We start from the raw sequence: 20,898 nt of genomic DNA, 5'->3' as shown, positions 1-20,898 counted from the left end.
CCATCATCCCTGGTGGCTTTCCTATTGGACTTTATGTTGTGTACTTTTTTCTTTTCAACTTTTTGCTTTCACACAAGTTTGTGAGCAACTCAGCAAGAAAGAAATCCATCCCTAGAGTTTCATTATCTACAGTCTTGGATGAAATCACAGCCCTGAGGGTGTGGAGAGGAAGATGGTACACATGTTTTCCAACTTGTGTTTTGACCTTGAAGCCGGATGCCAGATGCAGAGCCAGAGGGCAGAGCAGGCCCTGTATTCCTCTAGGATAGTGGAGGAGGATGGTGGTGCATCTCAGTGGCCATCCAGGTAATAAGAAGCCACAGAAACTGAAGATCCATTTAGATACCTGCCAAAGCTGCAGGCTCAGTGTGCAGATAGAATTGCAGCTCTATGCCAAAGCAGCAGCAATGTTCCCCGTGGCTCTGATACTGCTTCTCCTCCAGCTTCCACTCGGGGCCAGTTACTCTGAAGATGCTAGAACCATTTGTAGAGAGAAATATGTGGTCCATAGCAGGGGAGATGTGGTGATTGCCGGGTTCTTCCCCCTTTATTCTTGGGAATTTGTTCCCAACGTGAACTACCTTGCCTTGCAACAACAGGGTTTTCAGTAAGTGATTTCTTTGGTTTTCTTAAAATTTGCATTTTCTGTTTGGTTATCAGACTAGTTGGGGGAAGTTTGGTTGCATCCACTAATGTTCTCTGGATCTACATTGTCCTCACCACAGCAGCTCTACTTTATTTCATGTTTTCTCGATGAATATTTTTCTTCCTTCCAAAGAGCAGAGAGGTTTCTATCTGTCTTTAATTCTGCTCCCCTTTTCCAGGGCCGCCCCAACAACCCCACCATCACTGGGACTCCTCCAGTCATTACTGTTACTCAGGGTCAATTGGGTGACCAAGAGTCCACACAAAGAGACTAAAATGCAATGTCCCTATCCATAGGGCAAAGGCCAAGGAATCTTGGATTCTCTTCTTTGTACTTTTCAAAACAGGTCCAATGTTTGGACCTCCTTCAGGGCAACATTTCTTAGATAGACATGCAGTTTCTGCTTCTGGGGTTATTTCATGTCAGTAAAGCTCTGAAAATGGGGAGGTGCTGGTCAGATCAGGAATAAGAGATCCATGACAAGTTTGATTTTTTTTCCCTTTAACTAATGTAAGTAAGCCTCTGTCCAGCTGTTGTTATCTCAGCCTGTATCTTATATCATTCCCAGAAGCTTGGCTTCTATACCATGTTCTCTGCCATATTTCCAGGCTTATCTATTTTTCCCCTACTCATGCTTTCTTTTTCATTCTTAATAGTTTTATTGTAAAAATACTGTACAGAAGGGTTACAGTTACATGAGTAAGGTAATAAGTACGTTATCTATTGAGCATTGTTGCCTCTTCTTTGTTTTTCCCCTATCATCTCTTCCTTAGCCACCTCCCCAAGTAAGTACTGCCTGCCTTTCCCCTACCCAGGCCCCTTAAGTTGTAAAGTTTATTTTCAACATAGTGTCCTGTGCATCTTATTGTTACAATGGCTGTAACAATATATATATTTATATATTGTTATATATTTATATATATATATATATATATATATATATATATATATATTTATATATATATATATATATATATATATATATCCCTATTTAAGCATTTTGTTTTCTTCCCTACCCTCCCCAAATTAGAAATATATATATACAAGATGCAGGACAGTGACATTAAATACAGTGAAAACAGGGGGTATAACAAAGAAACAAAAAAATCACTTAGTACATTATAAATGTTAAAAACAATAGCAATAAAGAAAAGACTATTTGTACACTTTCTTGGGGTTAATTTCCCTTAGCATCATCTTACATGGTCATATATATACATAGTTTTTTACCTTTCTGCTTGCCCTAGACATATACCAGTTATTACAAATAAGGGAAACCATGGGACCTATGTTTCTTTGGGCCTATCTTGCTTCACTTAATATAATTTTTTCCAAGTCTTTCCATTTTCTAACAAATGGGGTGATGCCATTCTTTCTGATGGAGGCATACAATTAAATTGTGTGTGTGTGTGTGTGTGTGTGTGTGTGTGTGTGTGTGTGTGTGTATCACATTTTCTTGATTCATTCATCTACTGAGGGGCATCTGGGTTGTTCCTTATCTTAACTATGATAAATAATGCATTAATGCTGTGATAAACACCATTGTTCTGGTAGCTTTAGTAAGGTCTTGTTTGTGATCATTCAGGTAGATGCCCAAAAGTGGGATTGCTGGTTCATCGGGGAGTTCTATGTGGAGTCTTTTGAGGAACCTCCATACTACTTTCCAAAGTGGTTGAACAAGTTTACACACCCACCAACAATACAGTAGAGTTCCCTTTTGGCCACATCCCCTCCAGCATCTGTTGATATTAGATTTCTTGATTATAGACATTCTAACTGGGGTGAGGTGGAATCTCAATATTGTTCTGATTTGCAATTCTTTTGTAGCTAGATAAATTGAGCATATCTTCATATGTCTACTGGCCATTCTTATTTCTTCTTTAGAGAAGTTTCTCCATGTCTTTAGCCTACTTATTTCCCATGCAATTTTTTTTGAGGACTTGTTGTTGGGGGATTTAATTTTTTGAGTTCTAAGTATATTTTAGATATGAGACCTTTGTCTGTTGTATGGCTAGTAAAGCTCTTCTCCCAATGTGTGGACTTTTTCAATTGATCTTGCTGTCTATGTCCTTTGCTATGCAGAAGCTCTGCAATTTCATGCAATCCCATTTTGTCCAAACTCTCTTTGATTTTTTTGTGTTTCTGGGTCTCTATTAAGAAAATTTTGGCCTATGCCAAGATCATCTAGGGTTTCTCCTATTCCTTCCTGTACTGTGTTAAGGGTGTAGGCTTTGATTCTGAGGTCTTTGATCCATTTGGAGTTGATTTTGGTGCAGGGTGATATGTAAGGATCTAGCTTAGTTTTCTAGAGGTGTTTAAGCAATTTTTCCAGGACCATTTACTGCTGAGGCTTTCTTCCTTCCATTCTATTTTTTTTTAGCTCCCTTGTCAAAAATTAGATGGCTATAGGTCTGTGGGTTCATTTCTTGGTCTTCAGTTCTATTCCATTGGTCCTAAAGTATGATCTTGTGCCAATACTAAGCTGCTTTCATTACTATGGCTTTGTAGTTAAGTTTCAAGTTTGGTATTGATATTCCTCCAGCACTGTCCTTTCTGTGTCATTCCTGAGTTTAGAGGAAATGGCTTTATCTTTTTGCCATTAAGTATAATGTTTTGGCTATTTGGGGTCTTTTATTGTTCCGTATGATTTTTTTGGATTGCTTCTTCTAATTCATTGAAAAATGAGGTTGGAATATTGATAGGTATTGCATTGAATTTGTAGATTGCCATTTTCACAATGTTATTCTCCCAATCCAGGAGATTGGGAGGTTTCTTCAATTCCTAAGTTCTGCTTTAATTTCCATTTTAAAGTTTTTAAATTTTTAACCATAGAAGTCTTTCACTTGTTTAGTTAACTCCTAGGTATTTTATTTTTTGTGTGGCTATTACAAAAGGAGTGATTGCAGCAATGCTCTTTTCATATAGAAGAGCATACAGAAAAGCCAATGAATTTCGAGAGTTAATTTTATACCTGATACTATGCCAAAGTTTCAAATCAGCTGAAGCAATTTGGGAGTGGAGTCCATGGGATTCTTTTTTTTTTTTTTTTATTTGGTTGGTCATGGGGCTTGATCTCTGGGCCTGGGCACTGTTCCTGCGCTCTTCAGCTCAAGGCAAGCCCTCTAGCTCTTGAACCACAATGCCACTTTCAGTTTTCTAGTGGTTTATTGGAGATAAGAGTCTTAGGGACTTTTCCTGCCCAGGCTTGCTTTGAACTGCTATCCTCAGACCTCAGCCTCCTGAGGAGCTAGAATTACAGGCGTGAGCCACCAGCGCCTGGCTTCCATGGGATTCTTTACAAGATCATGACATCTGCAAAGAGCGGAGTTTTACTTCATCTTTCTCTATTTGGATCCCATTTATGTTTGCATCTTTTCTTATTGCTGTTGCTAGGCATTCTAATATGAAATTGAAGAGAAGTGAAGAGAGTGGACATCCTGTGTCATTCCTGAGTTTAGAGGAAATGGCTTTATCTTTTTGCCATTAAGTATAATGCTGGCTTGTAAGTTTGTCTAACACTGCCTTTATTATATTGAGGAATGTTCCATGGATTCCTAGTTTTTCTAGAGATTTCATCATAAAAGTGTTGAATCTTGTCAACTACTTTTTTTGCATCTATTGAGATATCATGTGGTTCTTATCCTTACTCTTGTTGATGTGATGATTTATATTAATTGATTTGCATATATGGAACCAGATTTGCATCACTGAAATGAAGCCTGTTTGATCATGGTGTATGATTGTTTTGATGAGTTGTTGAAGTGAGTTGGCCAAAATTTTGTTGAGAAGTTTTGCATCCACATTCATCAAGTAATGGGTCTATAGTTCTTTTTCTCTCATGAGTCTCTGCCTGTTTGGGGATGAGGGTTATGATGGCTTCATAGAAGAGTTTAGTAGTATATTTTTACTTTCAATTTCATTGAAGAGTTAGAAGAGTATTAGTATGAGATCTGCATTGAAGGTCTTGTAGAATTCCACTGTAAATCCATCTGGTCATGGACTTTTCTGAGATAAGGGGTTTCTTATTGCTGTTTCTCTTTCAATGCTTAATATAGATCTGTTAAGTTGGTGTAATTCAAATTGGTTTAGATTCCACATGTCAATATTTTCTAGCAAATCATCCATTTCCTCCAGATTCTCAAACTTATTCCTAGTCATAACTTTCAAAACTGGATTTGAAGTTTTTCATATGTTTTATACACACTTTGATTCATGCATTTGAATGCAGGTGAGCTCACTACTTTCAGATCTCCAGAAATCCCTGTAAACTAGGGAAGTCACAGATAAATCTTCTCAGACAGTTGTATGGAAACATTCTGTATGTGCTTTGTTTGAGAGGGGAATACTTTATGCCATGAACTATTTGTGAGAGATATTGAAGCCAACTGAACATGGAGTGGAAGTGAGACAGATGGGGCTCATGTGTAAATCCAGAATTAGAAATGTACCTCTATGGGAGGTGGGAGAAGTCAAAGATTTCTTCTGCATTGTCCACTCTCTAATTGAGCTCTCTGTGTGTGCACACACTCTCACACCCCTTTTCCCACATGCTCACACATGCTCTGGTATTTGGACTTGAACTCAAATTCTGATGGCTGTCACTTAGTATTGATTTCTGGCACTCTACTACTTGACCCACAGCTCTTCTACTAGCTTCTGAGTGAGATAACAATCTCAAAGACATTCCTACACAAAGAGACTTCAAAACATAATTCTCAGATCTCAGCCTCCTTAGTAGCCGTAATTAAATGCCTGAGCCACCAGTTCCCAATTAATATTTAGTATTCCTGACATTCTAGCTGTCAAGCCACAGAATTACATTGTACAAGAGCATATCAAAAACAACCGTGAGAATTGAGATTCTCTCTATGAGAATTTCCCCAAACTGATTATATTGAATCCTAGGAGAACTTATAGTTGTGGAACATTCTTGATTCATATTAGCATGTGATACCATCTTGCCTTTGAAATGTCTCAGCAGAATTAGACCAGTCTGCCTGGTCTGGCTTTGTGCCTGTCTTTCAAGAAATTCCAGGCAGGCTTCTGTTTTCCTGAGTATGTAGTGACTTCCACAATGTCACCACTAGAGGGAGCAAAGGCCTTGAGGGAAGTGAGTTGCTGAGGTGATAGACCTCTTCAGTAGCAGAGAAAACCAAAGGCAAGTTGGGTGACAAATACTCTGTGGTTCTAAAAACCTCAAAGAGACCCCAATGAGTGGTGGGTCCCAGCATGCCTCCTCCTGGGAACATGGGGACCCATAGGTTTCATGCACAGGAATGACCATATGATGGGATTCTGTCTAGCAATTGCAAGATCTGTGTGCTGGAACAGGTCTTAGTCACAGCCATGGCCACTAGAACTCTATTACAACTGGAATACCAACCAGCAGGGACACCAAAACAGGTGAAGATTAATGAGGTTTCCATCTAAAAGGAGGGACCCTTCACTTAGGATCCTTGACTTTGATCACAGAAGAACAAATTCTAGAAAAGTCACAATGGTAAGAAAATGTGGCAGAGCTTTACTGAGCAAAGATGCAAACAAGCAAGCAAGAAGAGAAACAGGAAACAGAAAGGCACAGACACACTGCAACTGAGAAGAGGCACATGGCTCTTGGGCTGCAGGGGTATTCATATGAAGGCAGGAGGTCTGACTTCAAACTTACGCAAACATAGGTGGCTCATCTTTGCTCTAATCACTCCTGGTATTACACTTTCTGAGTTTCTGTATGTTTTGGACATTCTTTTCAGATACGAAGTCATCCTACCCTAAAACAGATGATTACTCTTGCAGTGAGTAAGGTGTGCTGTTGTTATTGTTTTGGGTAGGACGTTGCTTATGTTTTGGGGGAGCATTTTTGGGGGAAGGCATCCTTTTGGCCATACAACTGTTAATTTATATGATAAGAAATATATCTCAGGAAGAAATGTATCCTGTTGTCTCTCTGAAGCAAAGTTAGTGCTTCTGTGTTTCTATATCATATGTTTCAGAGTTGCCTTCACCAAGACTCATTTTTTTCCCCTCAATTTATCCAACTTCATTTTCTGCTCAGTGACTTTGGTCCCTTAATCTTAAGTGATATAGGTGAATGAATGTGTCTCTATTTGCTGTGAGAATAACATACCTCATTACTCCTTATGACTTAATTCCCTTAATATTAAGAGAAGTAGATGACAAGCTTTAAGCTTGAGCTTTTGAATTCCTGGCATACATTAACCAGGCCTCATTTTCCCTAGTCTACCCTGCCTCAGTACTACATCCTCAGTCCATTGCAATCAAGACCAGAGCAGTGCTGGGTAAGCACTAATATCCACCCAGTTTGTGTGTAGCAGAAGTGTCCTCATGGGCCATAATGGCCACAACCATACACCATTAGTGATAGCTAGAATAGAATTGATTGTCTGGTGGTAGATGACTTTGCTAGGTATTGAGGTGATTACAGAGCTCTGCCAGAAGCTTGCCTGGCTATGGGGTCATGGCACAGTTCTAGTGCTATCAACTGGCCCACACTAAGCTGTGGGACAATATCACCATCTTGCTTCCCTGTCCTACTCATGACAAGTGGGATGGAGAACTATGCTGTGTCATATCAGCGTGGTAAGTTTTGTCAAGGCAGCCACAAGCTTTGCACCAGTAGTTGACACCTGTAATCCTAGCTACTTAGAATGCTGACACCAGAGGATTGGGGATCAAAGCAAGCCTGGGCAGAAAATTCAATGAGAACTTTATCTCCAATAAAACATCAGAAAACTGGTGGTGGCACTGTGGTCAAGTCGTGGAGCACTAGCCTTGGCCTGAAGAATTCAGGGTCAGATCCCAGGCCTAGAGTTCATGCCCCAAAACCGACAAAAAATGGAAGCCATAAGGCCATTTTGGTGAACACCACCATGCACTGAGGCTTAATATCCAATCCAGAAAGCCCTAACTGTCATGTGGATACAGTGAGACCCACACTCCAGCTTGTGCTGCTGTAGACCAATGCACACTAGTTTCCTAGAGCAACCTAAGTTTCTGCCTGGTACCACCTTGAGCACTGTCCTTCTAGGGCAATGGTCCCTGAGTTGATTCACTAACAACAAGACTGGGACTGACCAGATGACAGCAGAGTCACACAGCAACAGTGGCTGCACAAGGCTAAACATGAGGACAGGTGTCAGCCTACTCCACCCATGGTGGAAATTGATGCAAATGGCATTTGGTTCTGCCTCAGGGACCTTCTAACACCTCCTGAAATCTTCTAATGGAAGCTGTAGTGATTGCATACCAACAGTGCCTCTAATTTATACTGGATTTTTGGTCCAACCATGACATGCCTGATACAAGAGTTCTAAGAAAAACCCAGACCCACTATTCTTGCCCTGCTCACTAGGAGGTTGTATCCCATACATGGTGTCATTCACAAGATTGAGGAGGAAGATTTTGGCAGTGTCTTTCTTCTCTGTCCTAAAACAGTTCCAGAGGCACAATCTAAAGGTCTGGACCCAAGAGGAGAGACTATAAGCACTTCCCCAGCCCCAGTCTCTGTATATAGGAATGGTGCTGAGATTTAACTTTAATTCACTCCCTCCCTGCAATGTCAGAGGGTTTCTGCCCATAATGGCTGGTGATGGGGAGGAACATGGAGAGGGTTTCTTCTACCTTTCCTACACATCCTTTTCTGTGGTTTGTTTGACTAGAGAAGTACCCTCCAGTCCACACTCCCTGACTCTCATATGTTCTTTGTTGCTGGTGCAATCTTTATATTCTCTCTTCCTCAGCTCCCATCTTGCTCTGCTTCTGGGGAATCCCCTTAAATGATCACATTCTCTGAGTCAGTTTAGTGTGCTTCTACCACATGAAATGAATTGTATTTCTTTCTTTTTTCTTTCTTTCTTTCTTTTCTTTCTTTCTTTCTTTTTTTTTTTTGCCCATGGTGGGGCCTGAATTCTGGGCCTGGGTGCTGTCCCTTAGCTCTTCAGCTCAAGGCTAGCAATCTACCACTTGAACCACAGCACCATTTCTGGCTTTTTCTGATTATGTGGTGCTGAGGAATTGAACACAGGGCCTCATGAATACAAGGCAAGCACTCCACCTCTGAAACACCATCCCAGCCCTTCTTTGTTTTCTTTACATGCCTCACAAGGCAAGATTTACTTCTTTGCAGGAGGGTGCCCCATCAGCAAGAGTGTGGCAAACAAGCACAGAGACAAGGCAGCCTGTTTTCCTTTTTACTCCTAACACAGCAGACCCTGCCTCTCTGCTCATATTGGTTGTACTCAAGTGGACAATCAGCTCCCAATTTCAATTGTATTTCTTAAGAGTTTCTTCATATGCACAACTAATTCAAAGTAGTTAATGGCTTGATATGTTACCTGGGCTTGCTCCAATGTCCCACACAGTATTGTTTTTCACAAATCGATACGTGGCAGAGTGGAAAAGTCAGCTTGCTTATTCCCCCCTACCCAACCTCTCTGCAATCTCAGAACAATCATCTCGAATATGCTGATCAAAGCCTGTTCAGGAGCTCTCCCAATTCAAAGAACTTTTCTAAGACTCCAAATTATAATGTCATCTTGTTGGAAGATAGGATCTACACATACTACTATGTATAGAGATAAGCATTTGATTCAACAAAGTCATGAGATTTGCAGTTAACCATTTGTAATTCACGTATACCTAACCAAATATTTCTGGCCTTTTTGCAGGACCAACTTAAAGAAATACCAATTGCTTCTCACCCTGGTGCTTGCTGTGGAGGAGATCAACAAGAATCGCCATCTGCTTCCCAACATGACTCTGGGGTTTGAGATCTATAGTGAACATTACAAAGATACTGATATGTTAGAGGATCCTCTCATCTGGCTGTCTGGGAAGAATAAAAACAACCCTAATTATACCTGCAGAACAGACAGCAAAGCTTTAGCAGCACTCACAGGAACCTCAAGCACATCTGTCGCAATTGGGACACTGCTAGACCTCTACAAACTTCCACAGGTGAGGCTGGGAGAGGTGGGCAGATGTGAAGCCATGTCCACATGGACTCTGTTCTCCACAGGCTGAAAAAGAGGTGTTAGCACAAACCCTTCCAAATGCATGATCTTACAAGGAAAGGACTCTAAAAGTGGGTGGGACCTACACATTCTCTTTGCTGTAAAAGTAAGTAAATAAAAGGAGAGATTGTAAGAGAGCAAAGGATAGCTCAAGCTCTCAGCCTTATCCATACATATCTACAATGAACTTGGAACATGGGAGATAATTTGCAAGTGGGATAAGCAAACTTTCTCTCCCACCACTGCCAGTTGTTGTTTAGACTAATACTTGCCTATGACAATCATCTTCCTGCTGTTGTGTTCATTTTTCCCCTGTAGTTCACCTTTGGGTCTTTTGATCCTCTCCTGAGTGACCATGGAAAGTTCAGTACTGTCTATCAGATGGCTGCAAAGGACTCAGGTCTAGCTCTGGCCATGGTCTCCTTGATGCTTTATTTTAGATGGACCTGGGTGGGACTGTTTATCTCAGAAGACGACTACAGTGTGTGGTTCCTCTCAGAATTGAGAGAAGAGATGGGCAAGAATGGAATCTGTTTGGCCTTTGAGAACATGATAACTTACATAGCCATTTCAGATATCTCAAATGATCTATCAATGCATCTCCAGCTAATGGAATCATCAACCAATGTAATTATCATTTATGGGGACAGTAAATTTCTATTAAGCTTTATTATTAAATTTGGGCACTTTTTAATTACAGGGAAAGTCTGGGTCATGAACTCACCCTATGAGGACATGACCATTGGTAAAAGATATTTTCTGATCAACTCCTTCCATGCACCTCTCATCTTCTCTCACCATCTTAGAAACACTTCTGGGTTCACCAATTTTATTCTGACAGATACATTGTCCAAGAACTCAGGAGTTGATTCCCTTTCCAGGGCATGGATTCAATCTTTTTATTGCCTACTGATTAAGTCTGACTGCAGAGACTTGGGGCACTGTTCATACAACGCCACACTAGATTGGTTGCTGAGGCACATTTTTGATATGACTATGTCAGACGAGAGTTACAACATCTACAACACTGTGTATGCTTTGGCACATGCCCTCCACCAGAGGTTTCTTCATCACACAGAAGAACCACCAGTGGACAATATGCAACCAAGAGCATTTCTCTCTTCACAGGTAATGGCTTTGCTTTTGGGTGACCTAATCTAGGCATGCAGACTTTCTATAGAAGCTTTCATAGCAGATAGAACTAGGTCAACTGGCTCCATTTTGGATAGAACAAGAGACAATGGGCCTGTCATCCTGTCCATGAAATGACTGTAGAGCTATGAAGGCAATGTTCTTGAAGAAAGCTGCATCCCTGACAAGGAAGTGCTGTGTCTTCTGTCCCCATCTTCACTATGTGTGGAAAAAGCCATACCTTTTTCAATAGCATATATCCAAATTCTCCTTGTACCTTTTTAAAATGACAGAACGATTGTGATTAGTTCTTGAAAACCTACAATTGTCTGGACATAAGTGGCTCACACCTGTGGCTAACTCCTGACTACAATTAACCCCCAAAAAGCCAGAGGTGGAGCTGTGGCTCAATGGATAGAATGCTTACTTTGAAAAGAAAAAAACCTCAAGTTGAGGACATAGGCCTGAGGTCGAGCCACAGGACAGGCACACACACACACACACACACACACACACACACTGAACTAAGTCTTGCTTCATGTAATCTTTCATAGTTATCATAAATATTCTATGATTCTACTTACATATTTTTCAGACTGACTCTCTTACCACAAACATAATATAAATTATTGGAATGCACTTTAGAGAGGTGGTTGAGGTCTGTCACATGAGAATTCATTATTTGGTTGGATGTGGCTAGAGTTTTACTCCCTTCAAATTGAGTTTCTGCATCCCATCCTGGATAACCAGGTTTTAGAACTTGGTAACACTTTATTCTGCTGTGAGCCTGCATTGATACAGTTGGATGGATTCCTTTGGTGTGTGTGAATCAAGTGGTGGGAATGAAGACTAATCTGTGTGCTTCCACTGTTCTGAGGTTCTGTGATGAATCTGGGAAGCACTTCACCAAACTGTAATGTGTCCATTTTAGTTGCATCCCTTTTTGAGGAAGATCCAATTTACCAATCCTGTTGGAGACCAAGTGGTTTTGAATGAGGAAAGGAAATTGGAGGCAGAGTATGACATTTTAAGTGTCTGGAATTTTCCTGAAGGTCTGGGACAAAGGGTGAAAGTTGGCGAGTTTTCTCCATCTAGGCCACATGGTCAACAACTGACTTTGTTTGAAAATCTGATAGAGTGGCCCATAGGAATTACCAAGGTGGGTCATTTCTACTTTTTTACTCTTTCCTTTTTTAAAAAAAAATATTTGTATTACGAAGTAGTTGTTGAACGAGCTTACATTTCTCTTAGTCAGGTCATGAGTACAATGCTTGTAGACAATGTCACCACATCCTTATTTCTCCCCCAGAGTTGGTTGTTTCTAACCATAATGTCATGTCATGATCCATGCATAAATAAACAATGAGCTTTTCCTGTTTGAAATGTTGTTCACTAAAATTATGACTCAGTGGTATACATTTCACCACTTCTTGTTTCTGGAAGTTTCTTACTAATAGATTCATGGAAGGCATAGGGGAATATTTCATTACCATTACATTGTTATGTTGTTCTACGTTTGCATATTGAATATCATAAAAGGTGAATGACACCTGTGAACTATCATTCCAGCACTGTGACAAAATATCTGAGAGAACCAAATCGGAAGGCAGAAGGGCTTGCTTTGCTTCTGCCTGGAGATTTCAGACCATGGTTGGGTAGATGTTGCTTTTGAGTCTGTGCTGAGACAGGAGGTAATGAAAGGAGCATCTGCCAGTGAAGTTCACCCACCTCACCAAAGCTGGGAAGCCAAGAGAGATGTGAATGACCTGGGTACAGCAGCAACTCCAAAGCAATTAGCCATGCTTTAGAGTGTAGGTTTGAAGTTTCCCTGAGTCATTTCCTCTCATGCTCTTATTCATCTGTTTACAGATGAATAAGAGAGAAAACACATCACCTGAATTCAAAAATGGGATGCAAGATTTAACTCCCAATTCCTAATTTCCTAGAATTAACATTCAGTTCTTAAAGGCTCCATGACTTCCCAATAGCATGGAGGACAGGGTGTCGAGGACCCACATTTTCTTCAGGTCATGTTAGATGAAACTATAAGAAGGCTCAATCAATTCACTGGGTGTATGTATATAAAGATTATGTGTTTTGATGATCTTATCCCCCAAATCACTGGAGTGTCTGGGATATCAGGTAAAATATGAATAGTCACTAACCTTCATCTGAATGTTCTCAGACTCCTCAGTCTGTCTGCACTGAGAGCTGTGGTCCTGGATTCAGGAAGACCTCTCTGGAGGGAAATGCTACCTGTTGTTTTGACTGCACTCCTTGCCCAGAGAATGAGATTTCTAATGTGACAGGTGAGTCTGGCAGTGATAGAGAAATTCCCATCCCTCCTTCATAATCTTCAGTCCATGTAAGCCAGTGGAGTGATCTACAGTAGAAAAGCAGGGAAACATATGCACATTCGTTCAGAGTTCCATGGCTACCATTAACCATGCTTCTCCTTAGAAGGAACAACACACTGCCCCTCCATTATATCTCTGATTGTATTTTCTAATCTATTACAGGATTTATCTTGAGAATAAACCTGTTCCCCCCTCCTCATCCCATGTTTTTTTTTTATTTAAAGAAAGTGTAAAAAAAAGAAAATATCAAAGATCAATTGCTGACCTTTGAAATGATGTGCAAATCATCATGGAATTTTGGATCTAACATAGCCTTTCATTTCTGAGTGTCCTTTGCTGCTCTTTTCTAATTAAATTTTATTTTCTACTTATCATATACTAATAATACAAGGGGCTTTGTTATAATCACTCCATATCTGACACTGGCACTAGGCAGACTAGCAATTACTCAAATATAATTGATTCAGAAGTAGTTTACAATTTCCGTTTCATTTCTCATCTCCCTCTCCCAGCTGATCTTTCCCAGAACCTCTTAAATCAGTGGAGGATCATTGTTCTTGACACAGATCAAATGCTCAGGAAGTTTGTATTTGTTGTAAGGAGTAGGCTGAGGTTTGGATTAGACCCTCTTGTTAAAAATGGATCGATTGGGCTGATTCTCTATTCTCCATAATTTCTTGAATGAGTAGCAATGAGTCAGAGTGGTATGACCTGCCAAGAACGCAGCACATAATGCTAAGTATTTATATATTACACCTGTAATCCAAGCCACCCAGGCAGTTGAGATTTTAGGATGGAGCTTGAATGCAGTGATGGGCAGGAAACTCAGCAAGATTCATTTCCACAATTAAGCACCAAAAAAGGTGAACGAATACTCTGGAAAAATTCCCAGGTCCAGAGTTCAAGCATTGGAAGAAAGAAAGAAAGGAAGAAAGAAAGAAAGAAAGGGAGGTAGGGAGAGAGGGAGGGAGGGAGGGAGGGAGGAAGGAAGAAAGAGAGAGGGAGGGAGGGAGGGAGGGAGGAAGGAAGAAAGAGAGAGGGAGGGAGGGAGGGAGGAGGGAGAAAGGAGGGGGAGAAGGAAGAAAGGAAAGAAGATAGGAAGGAAGGGGGGAAGGAAAGAGATAATTAGAAAAGTGCATGTGAGGAAGGAAAGGAGAAGAAATATGAGAAAGAAAACAAATTCACCTGAATGTTCTATTTTTATTTTTATTTTTTTACTGTGAAAATAAGCTACAGAAAGGTTACAATTACATAAACAAGTTAATGAGTACATTTCTGATCAAGAATTATTGCCTCCTCCTTTGTTTCTCCTTACCATCACATCCCATCTCCCCACCTGCCCCCTTGTCCCCACCCCCACTCCCCACCCCCCCCAAAGTTCTAAAGTTTGTTTTTCAAAATAATGTCTTGTAAATCTGATTGTTGCAATGGGTCCACCTGTATCCCTATTTAAAAAATTTGTTTTTTCCCTTCCCCTCCACATATTATACCAACATCAAATACAGCTAAAACAGGGGTATGGGGTAGGGTCATACAAAGAAACAAAGAAATCATCTTATAAATATGTTAGAAACAATAGCAAGAAAGAAAAAGCATTTGTGTGTTTATCTTTGGGTCCATTTCATCTAACATCAACTTATCTGACAGTTTCTGCTTGTCACAGACGTATACTAGTTACTGCAAATAAGGAAAACCATAGGGCCTATATTTCATTAGGCCTGGCTTACTTCACAATATAATTTTTTCAAAAAAAATATATGTATATAATTTTTTCCAAGTCTTTCCATTTCCTAACAAATGGGGAAATGTCATTCTTTCTGATGGAGGCATAGAATTCCATTGTGTATATATACCACATTTTCTTGATCCATTCATCTACTGAGGGGCATCTGGGTTGTTTCCATATCTTAGCTATGGTAAATAGTGCTGCAATAAACATAGTTGTGCTGGTAACTTTAATATAGTCTTGTTCGTGATCATTTGGGTAAATGCCCAAAAGTGGGATTTCTGTTTCATAGGGGAGCTCTATGTGGAGTCTTTTGAGGAACCTCCATACTACTTTCCAAAGTGTTTGAACAAGTTTACACTCCCACCAACAATGCAGTAAGCTTCCCTTCTGTCCACATTCCCTCCAGCATCTGTTGTTATTAGAGCTCTTGATTATATCCATTCTCACTGGGGGCTGGGTAGTATCTCAGTGTTGTTTTGATTTGCATTTCTTTCATAGCTAGGGAGGTTGAGAATTTCTGAAAGATTTTTATATAGAGAGTTACCCTATTTTTATTGAAAGCAATACAGATCAGCATGTGAATCAGGGAAAATGAGCTGCTTAGGTGGAGGGGGATGAGAGGAAAGAGAAGTACTGAACCCGACTAATAGTGATTCTCACCCCTCACCAGACATGGAGCAGTGTATGAGGTGTCCAGATCTTCAGTTTGCCAACACTGAGAGAAAACGCTGTCTGATGAAAACTGAGAGCTTCCTAGCTTATGAAGACCCCTTAGGCATGACTCTGATCTGCACAGCTCTCTGCTGCTCTGCACTTACAGCTTTTGTTCTTGGGGTATTTATCAAGTACCAAGACACCCCCGTTATCAAGGCCAATAACCGGAACCTCAGCAACATCCTGCTCATCTCCCTCATCTGCTGTTTCCTCTGCTCCTTGCTCTTTCTTGGCCATCCGCATACAGCCACCTGCATCCTCCAGCACACCACATTTGCAGTGGTCTTCACTGTGGCTGTCTCCACGGTCTTGGCCAAGACCATCACGGTGGTTCTGGCCTTCACACTCACTGCTCCAGGGAGAAGCATGAGGCAGTGGCTGGTGTCCCGAGCTCCTAACCTCATCATCCCCATCTGCACTCTCATCCAGGTGACTCTCTGTGGACTCTGGCTGCATATCTCTCCTCCCTTTGTGGACAGAGATGCACACTCTGAACATGGCCATGTCATCATCCTGTGCAACAAGGGCTCCCTCACTGCTTTCTACTGTGTTCTGGGATACCTGGGCACCCTGGCCTTGGCCAGCTTCACGGTGGCTTTTCTGGCCAGGAACCTGCCTGACACCTTCAATGAGGCCAAGTTCCTGACCTTCAGCATGCTGGTGTTCTGCAGTGTGTGGCTCACCTTCCTGCCTGTCTACCACAGCACTAAGGGGAAGGTCATGGTGGCTGTGGAGGTCTTCTCCATCTTGTCCTCTAGTGGAGGTCTCCTGGGCTGCATCTTTGTCCCCAAGTGCTACATCATCTTGATAAGACCTGAGAGAAATTCCCTGAATAGGTTTAGGGAAAGATCACCTGGAAGAAATCAATCTTAAGATGAATATAATTTTGTCGAGAATGCTTAGAAGTTCTGAGACAGAGGTATGCAATTTTGGCAGCCAAAAATCAATTTAACCTAAGGAATTCTTTCAACAAATAAATTACTCTTATTCATTTTGCTGATTATATTAGAGTCACAGCAAGTTTCCATCTAGATGTTGTACATTTGAATTTTATCTTAGATATGCTTTGTTTCCTCCAATGTAATCTACCTTTATTCTATCAATTATCCTTTTGAGTACATTATCTACTGTGATTCTTCCTTTCCCTATATGTAGGCTATATCACTGCTTGCATATCACTATATTGATCACTGATATATGAACATTCATCTTGGTAAAAGTTTCCGTGCTTTGATTCCAATTAATTGAGTATATTTTCTGAGAAATTCATGTATTTCTGTTAACATATTTGCTGTTTTGCAATATTACTGAGTGTGTTTTCCTAGGAAATCTCTCCCACCCAACCCCCTCCCTCGCTCTCTCCTGCCCTTTAGTATTTTAGTTCAGGATATTAATCAGCACCAGTATCACATGGGAATCTCTATGTGTACCTTTTCCTGGAAAAAGTGTCAGGGCATCAACATGACTTAAGCTGTCCAAACGAACCACTGGAGGAATAGTTTGGTTATTGATGATTATTTCTCACTGGAAGTTGAAGATAGAGTTAGCATGACTGTCAGAGCTGAGCATTGTCACTTCACTCTCTAACAATCCTCAATGTTAATAGATGGAGAAAGAGAAAAGGATCCACAAGATGGGTAAAATACATTAGAACATGCTCAGACTCAATATTTGTCTATGTTCTTTAAATAGTATGAGAGAAGGAATAATTCAACCATTCAGAAGGCTCCCTGAAGAAATCAAAATCTGTTGCCTGTTTATTTGGAATGTGAGTTGAGGCTCCTTGACTTGCCATTTTTCTTGTGTTTCTATGGCTTGTTCTGCCCACTTGGATATGGCAACAGAGCAGTCAATGAAAAACCTGGAGGACAGTTCTCAAAATGCTCTAGAAACACTACGGGTAAGCATGCTGAAAGAAAAGGGCCCTTTTAGTGGCAGAGTTCAAGGGAAAGGCTATAAGAAAAAAATTGGGAATCCAGATGTGAAAGAAGTGAATGAGGCCAGGAAGGACCAGATGGCCTTAATTGGACAGAAGCAGCAGTAATGGAGGAGTTTCTAACTTCTGCAGAGAGGTATAGCTTGTCACTGATGTGAAATAATGACCCCCCAAGTGTAACTAACAGCTGGCATAACTGGGCCTTGTCTTTCAAGTCTCTGTAGCCCCAAGAGAGTAAAGAAGGAGAATGGAATGCTTGATATTTTTTTTTTTTACTAATTCCTAAAAGATATTTATTAGTAGTTTTAAATTTAAAATTTTCATTGTTATTATAAAGGTGATATAAATGGGGATTATACTTACCCAAGTCAGGTAAAGAATACATTCCTTTTTGGACAATGTCATCTCTTTCCTTGTTCTTTCCCAGTTTTGCCCTCCGTTTCCAACCACAAGTTGTATAGTTCATTTACCACATAGTGTCTAGTGAGTACAACTCATGCATTGGTTCACTCTTTGTCCCTCCATTTCCCTAATCAACTTGTAAAGGCCTCACCTCTTAATACTGTCATATCAGAGAAGATACATTCAAACCATAGCAAAGACAAAGCTGAAGGAAGAGCTGTGGATCTGAAGAGTGAAAAAGTTCAGGTGGTAGAAAATCATTGCCTTTTTAAAATCAGGTGATAAGAAAAATCAAAGCAATGCTTTAGAAAGACTGATTTAACACTGTAATGGTGGGGGGAGAATGAAATGAGAAGAAATTGGAGAATAGTGAAATAAGTAGAGATTGTGTATCTTTACATTTGGATTGCAAAGTATATGAGTTACATATGTAACAGTATGGCAGATTTTGCCAGATATGGAAGTTAAGTCTATAAACATATGAAAAATATTGACTAAAAATGGTACACTTAAGGGAGGATTCCAAGAGAATAGATCCTTTGAACAACTAATGAGCAGGATGCTTGGTAGTTAGCTCAGCTAAATGCCCGAAGAGAAGGAGGTCGTATTGGAGAAAAAAACAAGAGGATAGGTTGAGATTAGTCAAGACCTTTTGTAGGGTTTGGCCAAAGTAATGGGGGCTGTTTCTAAAACCTTTAGGCGATACTGTCCTGGTAGTTGTTGAGCCTGAAGGATATCTGGATCTTTTCTAGAGGAAGACAAAGAGGTTTCTTAAGGTGAGGTGTAAGGGGATAATAAAGAAGGTGTCCTTTAAATCAAAAACAGAAAAGACTGGGGAGTTAGAGGAGATGTGGGAGAGGAGGGTTGGATACAATAAGAACAGATGAGATGACTCTCTGATTAATTTTTCAGAGGTCCTAAAGCAAGCAGTAGGAACCATTAGGTGTTTATTTTTTAATTTTTAAAATGGGGGCTTGTAGGAAGAGTGAATGGGAATCAGGAGAGAGGCAGAAAGTAGGTGAATGATAATAGTCTCTGGCCCTCAGCGGGTAGCAGGAAACAGGGGATATTCATTTGGGTTTAAAGAAAGAATGTGAGAACTTTAAGGGAAATAAGAACTGGGTCACAGTGGGAGGCAAGGGGGGTGGGTGTCCTGAACTGTCCCAAACTAAGGGAATTTACTTCTAGGAGGGGAGTTGGGGGAGCAGAGGATTGGGTTTGGTATGGGGGCTTGTTTGAGTCTGGCTTGCTCCGGAGGAGAAAAATAGGGGTGGATTTTAAGGGTGGTATATATAAGGAAACACTTAATTTAGAAAACAGGTCCCTTCCTAACATCAGCAGAACACCCTGAGGCATAATGAGAAAGTAATTGCTGACAGTTATGTTTCCAAACTGGCAAGGTACAGCAGGAGTGTGGAGGGGCTTAAAAGGAGTCCCTGTAACACCCCCCTCCCCAGTAACTGTTAAATTGGAGAGGGTGGAAGAACCTCTCCGGGAGGACAAAAGGGACATCAATACCCCAGTGTCCCAAAGAAAGTCAATATAGCTAGGCACTGTAGCTCACACCAATAAAACTCTGGGCTCCCAAGGCTCTGAGTTCAAATCTCAGGACTGGCACAAAACAAAAATAATTTTAAAAATATGTAAAGATAAAAAACGTGATGATTTCTCAGGAGGATGAAGCACGACTGGGGTTCAAGTAGCTAACTGAAATGCTTCAATAATCCTATAGATGATGATGATGGTGATGATGATGATGATGATGATGATGATAACAACAATCAAGATCATGATATTGAGGAAGAGGAGGAGGACCATAATTGTAGTTACTAAATTCCTATACAATGTGGATATTATCTATTCCGTTGTTTGTCTCCCCAGCTAAGCACCATTAAAAATGAGGGATTTGGGGCCTAAGAGCTCAAAAACACATCCCAGTCTGCTCAGTTAGTAATTTTCAGCTAATGTTGAAAAACAGCTTTGAACTACAAGCCTATATGTTGGGTTATCCATGAATTATATATGTATAAATATAATTAGTATTAATTTGCCGGTCCAGGGGCTTGATTCAGGGCATAAGCATTGTTCCTGAGCTTCTGTTATTCAGTGCTAGGAAGTTACCACTTGAACCACAACTGCACTTCCAGTTACTTTAGTAATACATTGGAGATAAGAGTCTCATGGACTTTCTTGCTTGGACTGGCTTCAAACCTAGATCCTCTGATCTCACACTCCTGAGTAGCTAGAATTTCAGACATGAGCCACAGGCTCACAGTGATAATTTTTTTGATAATGACAGTTTCCCTACTATATTACTGTGGACTAAATTCTGATTTGGGACATTTGACTACATGTTGTGATACAGGATTTCAATTAAATGCTCTGATCAACACAACACTTCTGAGAAGCAAGCTAAGTACAACAGTAGCATACTGAAGATCACAGGTTCTTTAATATCAGATTAGTTTTGAATTCTATGAACACATTTTTTCTGTGACTGTACTGCAGCTTGAACTTAGGGCTTTGTGCTCTCACTTGACATTATTAATTAAGATGAAGACTCTACAACTTGAATCATAGCTTCACTTCTGGCTTTTTGCTAGTTAATCAGAGATAAAAGTCTTATGGATTTTTCTGCCCAGGCTGGCTTTAAGCTGAGATGGTCAGATTTCATCCTCCTGAGTAGGTACTATTACAGGTGTGAGCCAACAGCACCTGCCTCCTTGGGCATGTTTTGAGACATTTTAAATTGCAGACAGGTCATAAGGTGAGTATTTTTCACCTTATAGTGTGATTTATCACTTAGAATTCTGTCAAGAAATAGAAATCCAACTAGTAACTTTAATAGAAATAGTGGAACATAGACAATTGGTTGGATGGATGGTGACATGAGAGCAAAGGCAAGATGAGGACAATGCAGCCATAAACATATTAGCTGACAGGAACTTCTGACC

At 40.5% G+C, this 20,898-nt stretch overlaps 1 protein-coding gene across 1 annotated transcript; it reads left to right on the top strand.

The window, feature by feature from the left end:
• The first annotated feature begins 278 nt into the window (after positions 1-278).
• LOC122119974 (vomeronasal type-2 receptor 116-like) lies at positions 279-20,836 on the top strand. The gene is made up of 8 exons (XM_042694014.1): positions 279-607; positions 9,331-9,619; positions 9,994-10,803; positions 11,738-11,965; positions 12,992-13,115; positions 15,563-16,447; positions 17,917-17,994; positions 20,751-20,836. The coding sequence occupies exons 1-8, from the start codon at positions 279-281 to the stop codon at positions 20,834-20,836; spliced, it is 2,829 nt and encodes a 942-aa protein (XP_042549948.1).
• The last annotated feature ends 62 nt before the right edge of the window (positions 20,837-20,898 follow it).

The sequence above is a fragment of the Dipodomys spectabilis genome, unplaced genomic scaffold (genome assembly GCF_019054845.1).
Source record: "Dipodomys spectabilis isolate Male_0828 unplaced genomic scaffold, ASM1905484v1 ptg000173l, whole genome shotgun sequence".
Classification (NCBI taxonomy): domain Eukaryota; kingdom Metazoa; phylum Chordata; class Mammalia; order Rodentia; family Heteromyidae; genus Dipodomys; species Dipodomys spectabilis.
Note: the sequence above shows the minus strand (reverse complement) of the source record. Positions and strands in the feature narration are given on the sequence as shown.

Coding starts and splice junctions, on each gene's coding strand:
- LOC122119974 (XM_042694014.1), top strand. CDS start 279: ATGGTGGTGCATCTCAGTGGCCATCCAGGTAATAAGAAGCCACAGAAA. Junction 13,116..15,562: donor TGAGATTTCTAATGTGACAG/GTGAGTCTGGCA, acceptor ACCCCTCACCAG/ACATGGAGCAGTGTATGAGG. Junction 16,448..17,916: donor AAATTCCCTGAATAGGTTTA/GGGAAAGATCAC, acceptor CCCAAGTCAGGT/AAAGAATACATTCCTTTTTG.